The 5,750-nt window shown below is 32.4% G+C and overlaps 2 protein-coding genes across 4 annotated transcripts in view; both read left to right on the forward strand.

Moving 5' to 3' along the window:
* The window catches only part of LOC116186800, a 3,966-nt gene extending 2,450 nt beyond the window's left edge, over positions 1 to 1,516 (forward strand). For both annotated transcript variants that reach the window (XM_031515156.1, XM_031515155.1), the window contains one exon: positions 2 to 1,516. In XM_031515156.1, coding sequence (XP_031371016.1) covers positions 2 to 257 — 256 coding nt within the window. In that variant the 3' untranslated portion in view covers positions 258 to 1,516. The remainder of the gene's footprint in view (position 1) is intronic.
* A 2,318-nt stretch (positions 1,517 to 3,834) lies between these two features.
* On the forward strand, positions 3,835 to 5,032 carry LOC102672378 (SIFamide-related peptide). 2 transcript variants are annotated; one of them, XM_031515157.1, is made up of 4 exons: positions 3,862 to 3,916; positions 4,151 to 4,258; positions 4,430 to 4,579; positions 4,704 to 5,032. In XM_031515157.1, the coding sequence occupies exons 3-4, from the start codon at positions 4,450 to 4,452 to the stop codon at positions 4,793 to 4,795; spliced, it is 222 nt and encodes a 73-aa protein (XP_031371017.1). In that variant the 5' UTR covers positions 3,862 to 3,916; positions 4,151 to 4,258; positions 4,430 to 4,449; the 3' UTR covers positions 4,796 to 5,032. The 2 variants fall into 2 exon arrangements, with proteins under 2 accessions (XP_006609680.1, XP_031371017.1); XM_006609617.2 differs by lacking the exon at positions 4,151 to 4,258 and having other exon boundaries at positions 3,835 to 3,916.
* Positions 5,033 to 5,750: the final 718 nt, after the last annotated feature.

Consider the following 5,750-nt stretch of genomic DNA (forward strand, 5'->3'; position numbering starts at 1 on the left):
CGATCGACGAACGTTGGTCCGTGGCTGTTCTCCTTTCTGTCGGGGATCAGCGTGGAATCGAGGAGAGCCTTTCTGGGAGGAGCGTGGAAATGGAGATCGACACGTCGAGCATGGAGAAGAACGCTACCGCCGGTAATTTGAGCCCTAACGATGGCTCGCCTATGGACGAGGATTCCATGGATTGGGATCTATGGTGTGTCAGCCAGTGCGACAACGGTAAGGGTGGCAGCGCCTGTCATTGCGACATTATACCTTGAAGTGAAGGAGGGACGTGATGGGGACGGATGAAGAGGAGATGGACGAATTTACATATCTCGTAGATTAGTCGGGACGATTGGTACCGATAATAGGACGTAAGGTTAGTTGTTTAGTTGATAAAAACGCGTATTGTTTCGCTCGTATCTTTTTTCTTTTCTTTTCTTTTCTTAATCTACGCGTTGGCCGATAATCCTCGTCGAGAGGAGGGGCGTATTTCAATCGTGTGAGATATTTGCCCATATCGCAAGGTATGGGATATAAGAGATGATAAGATATATACGGGAAATTCGCTCCCCTTTTATTCGAAGATGCTCTCTTGATCGATCATGATTGATCACGAGATCAGTGGAATTTTTTTTTTCTTTTTTCGAAACGATTATCGGTCGTGGCTTAATTGCTTTCTTAGGCTTAAGATTTCTCTAGACGCTAGGTCCGGTTCACGCGCTTAATGGGGGGGAGCTTAACGTCCAAGGAAAAAGCTTTTTATCACACTGCAATAGAGGGGTTTTTCTTTGAGACAAAGAGGTGTTTCATTGTAATGGACTATCGACCGCCTCCACGATAAGAGAAAGAACACTTCCTTTGCATCTACAGTCTAGGAAACTTTGAAGGCGATACACAATTACGAGCATTGTTCCGACTCGAGGCGTGTGAACGGGACGCTAAAGTGCGATGTGTGTATTATGCAATAAAACGATATTTATAACGTGGCCGCGATGCAACTAACGCGTGCATCGTCGCGTCATCATCGCGTAATAGCTCTGTAGGATTTCTTCTTATCGTAAATGAATAATCTTTTACACGACACCTGTAATTTAAATAAGGGAATTAGAATAAAAGAAGATGTTTTAAGATATTTGTTAAGCGAAACGAAACAAAATCCATGTCTTCCATTTCGTAGTCTCTTTGTTACTCCGCATGTGGCTACATCGAGGACTCGATAAGATCCGACAGACCACGGTCCAGAATGCAGATGCAAGCATGCGAGTATCAATTGTTGTTTAAGCGATTATTATTTTTTTTTTTTTCGACGCAACCACGTTTCGAGTCGAGGGAGGAAATCGATTATTGGTCGATGGCTGAAAAATGATCTTCCTTCGCGTTTCTTCGAGAGTAAAAAACGTGCGTTCGTTTATTTATATAGTGTGCCATTTCAAAAAAAGTTGTGACGCGACAATAAGACGTAGATTTCTAGTATGCCTGAGCGATGCAAACTTTGTCTCTTGCGCACTTTCGACGCAATATCCCGTCTGTCGTGTAAAAATTACGGCAATATTTCATACTGATTATACTGTCTTTCGTAAGATCGTAAAGAGATGAACAGAACAAACGGAAATTCTTCGCGATATATTGACTTCGTGAACATCGAAATAATCCGGAAGTAACGATCAAAAGTGCGCAAAAGACTCGATTTCAGCGATTTATTGGCTACATATATAGTTATAAGTAATAATTGCTTTGTAAATATTTATATAAATAATCCCATCCAAGATTTTATTTGATTATATTATGATATATCAAGGAATCGAAACTTTTGGGGTACCAATTTACAAATTTAGGATATAATATGTACAATTTAATCGTTGTTAATATTAATAATGCGTTATTATATTCTGATACGTACACATAAGATATGTATATGCTGTTGCTGTCGGGAAACAGTCATATAATTAAATAATCAAGGTAGATATATCACGAATATTATGCTCAAATGCTATTCATCACTAAAATTATACAAGTTATTCCATTCTCTAATTATATTTCTATCATTTATTGTTCGTGATTGTACATTATGTATATATGATGTAAGTGAATATAATATTCGCATTATGTTTTGTCATACGATAAATAAATAATATAATATCCGATATAATGCGTATTTTTAAATTAAATCTTGTTTCAAATTTATTTAAAAAAGTTTTAATCAAATTCATAATGACTATTTTCAATGTTAAATGGAATAGAAAAAAAATCGATAATTAAAATATTACGCACGAGTAATTAAAACTTCGCTTTTACCATTTGTAAATAGTCCGGAACATTAAAAACGATTTATAAATATAGAGCGAATGTAAGACAAGGAGAGTGTATAGTTAAAGAAAGATAGACATAGATTTAAAATTACGGAATCAGCGCCATCTTTAGAGTGCTGCAAATGAAACACAAATAAATAAGGACAGCATATACTAAAAGAAGGATAGATAGAATAAGAATTGACCGTCAGCGCCATCTCTCAAAGATTGAAGGAACCTTCTCAATATGCATAAATAGTCTAGGAATTAAACAGCAGCGCCATCTCTCGAAAAATGAAGGAACCTTCTCAATATAGATAAAGTAGGCTAGGAATTAAAAAGCAGCGCCATCTCTCAAAGACTAAAGGAACCCTTTTAATATAGATATAATAGAATAGGAATTATAAGCCAGCGCCATCTCTCGAAAATTAAAGAAACCTTTTCAATATAGATATAATAGAATAGGAATTATAAGTCAGCGCCATCTCTCGTAAACTAAAGGAACCTTTTCAATATAGATATAATAGAGTAGGAATTATAAGCCAGCGCCATCTCTCGAAAACTAAAGGAACCTTTTCAATATAGATAAAGCGGGGTAAGAATTAAAGATTAGCGCCATCTCTTGAATAATTATGGAACTAATTTTTGAAGAATTTTTTGAAAACTTCCTTTAAAATGTAAGAGATGGCGCTAATAGTCAATTCTTATGTTTCTATCCTTGTCATAATATTTGCTGTCTTTATTTACTTGTGTTTCACTTGCGGCACACTGAAGATAGCGCTGATTCCACAATTTCGCTATCTCTATCTTTTTTCAACCATATGCTTTCTTTGTCTACTTTCGCTTTGACTGTACGATTATTAACAAGATACGAAATTTAATTCAAGATATTTTCATCGCTTTTTTTTTCAAAAATACAAAGTGTCCAAATCTTTAAATGTAAAATATATATATTATAACGCTTTTTTTATATTCTTTACACAATGCTTTAAAATATATTTTTTCAGATTTAATTCTAAAAAACTGAAGAATCTTTTATTTCTTATAATATTAATAAATATTTTAGATAAAAATTAAATAAAAAAATTAAAAAATTATATAATATATAAATATACATATTTTATAATATAAATTTATTAATATGAATTAATATAAATATCAAGTGATTTATTGATATAAAAATTTTATTATTAGATTTAAATAAGATGATGAAAAAATATTTTGTTCTGAAAATTGAATTAAATGAATTTTTCCAAGTTTTCGTAATTCTAAAGATATTTACTTTTTGCATAATATAGTATATTATAATTATGTGTATATAATAATATTCTAATATATTAAAAACAATATATAATATTTTCTTTTTATAATTTAACATAAAATTACTCATTATATTTTTTTTTTACTTTTATACACAATTTTTCTTCATTATTGCCAACTAGATTGTTATTTCCTTTGGGACAGAAGGTAATCAGTAGTACGTATAATTGTATTTCGATCCTGATAGCTTGTCACATTGATCTGTAATAATATTACACATCGCATAAGACGATGTGCAGTCTGGTTTCTTATAAAAGCCGAGCCTTCTTCCGAAAACAACAGATCACAGCGATCCTTCCTTTCGAGAAGACATCTTCCAGCTTAAGGTAACGATCAGAATTACAATTTACAGTTATATCGTGCAAAGGAAAATTTAAAATTTCATATAAAATTTTCTTTAAGTCTTCTGTGATTTACTAAAGAAATTTAGATACCCTTTGCTTTTTATTTCTGTTGATATGGTATATTTTTAACATAAAAAATATCAAATCGATATGTTCTTAGACCAACTCTTTGTTCAGTTCACTTGTAAATAATGTAGGCGAATCTGTATTTGATAGGGATATTTATCTTAGGCTCATTTCTCTACTATAAAAGCTCGAAGCTTTTGCCTTGTTTACAACATTCGCTGACCAACTACAGCACAAGTTCCATCGCCTTTTATATTTGTGAGTAAATCGACTATTTCTTGTTGAAAAGAAGAGTCTTTAACTGATTAAAGTATAACTTCGAAAAACTTTCAAACTAGTATTTCACCATATTTTTTTTCTCTCGTCGTAATAGTTCTTAGGTCAACGAGTAATTTAAATAATAATCAAATAATTTTTAATTCCAAATAGCTCGCAAACAAAAACTCAAAATGGTATCCACCCGCCTTGTTCTCGCCGTGGTTGCTGCCCTCTTCATCCTCGCCATCAGTGTAGATGCCGCTTACAGGAAGCCTCCTTTCAATGGAAGCATTTTCGGCAAGAGATCCAACACCATCACTGGTAATTTTAAAATTTATCAAATTCTTAAATTTCTCGATTTTTTATTTTTATTCGTCTCGAGTATTCCTCGATATATCATTCCTTTCTTTCGATATAAATGATTTTTTTACTGTTCGTGATGCAGATTACGAAATCACAAGCCGAGCCATGTCGTCGGTCTGCGAAGTCGTCAGCGAGACATGCAACGCTTGGCTGTCACGTCAGGACTCCAACTAAAGATACCGAACCAAGATTCCAGCATCAAATTCTAATATCTATCGCTTAATATACGTTATCTGTACGTCTAATAGTGTGAAACATGCTGATATTTGATTCAACGATCACTCTATCGCTTTGAAATTCGTCGCATCGTCCAGATCACTCGTCCTCGTAGGCTTAAATCTCATTATCGATATTAATTAATAATTCTGTAAATGTTTCTGATATAATAAAGTCTGATATTCCTTCAAATTATTTCAATGTTTTAATTCATCATGCTTCTGTCATTAATTTAATTTTAATTTCCATTTTACATTTAACATTAATTTCCATTTATTTTTCTATTTGAAAATTTATAGATATAAAATATTGTACGATAATTCTTCTTATTTAAATAGTGTAATAATTTTTAAATGACATTTATAAATGTAATATTCAATATATGAAGAATAAATTTTTTTCTTTCAACTTTTGCTCCTTATAGATTCCAAACAAAACTAATCCTCTAGGATTTAAAGAATCGTTCCTTGCATTCTATCGAGAAAGCGTTCGATTTTAAATAATCTACATATCGCGTAGTAGAGATTCCAGAATTTCTCAATATCTGAAATGCAGATCGAACGATTCGATATGGAGAGCACGTTTCGATCACCTGCCGGAATAAGGGTTATACTGACTCTTGCGTGAACGAGAAAACAATTTTTGTAAGCAAAATAATTGACCGATCAATTGTCTTCCCGAAGAAAAAATAAACGATAATAAATAAATCATTTGTATTAAATAAAAAAAAATCATTTCGTTACATCAAGAATATTTCTCGAACAACTCTTTCATTTTTATCTCCTTCAAACTTATCTCAAAAATTACAACGAAACGATCTCATATAATCGTATCAACATCTTTAAAATCTGAAACTGGAAAATTTAAAAAAAAAGAAAAAAAAAATAAACTCGAAACGAACACACACACACAC

The sequence above is a fragment of the Apis dorsata genome, unplaced genomic scaffold (genome assembly GCF_000469605.1).
Source record: "Apis dorsata unplaced genomic scaffold, Apis dorsata 1.3 scaffold_58, whole genome shotgun sequence".
In the NCBI taxonomy this organism is placed as follows: Eukaryota; Metazoa; Arthropoda; class Insecta; order Hymenoptera; family Apidae; genus Apis; species Apis dorsata.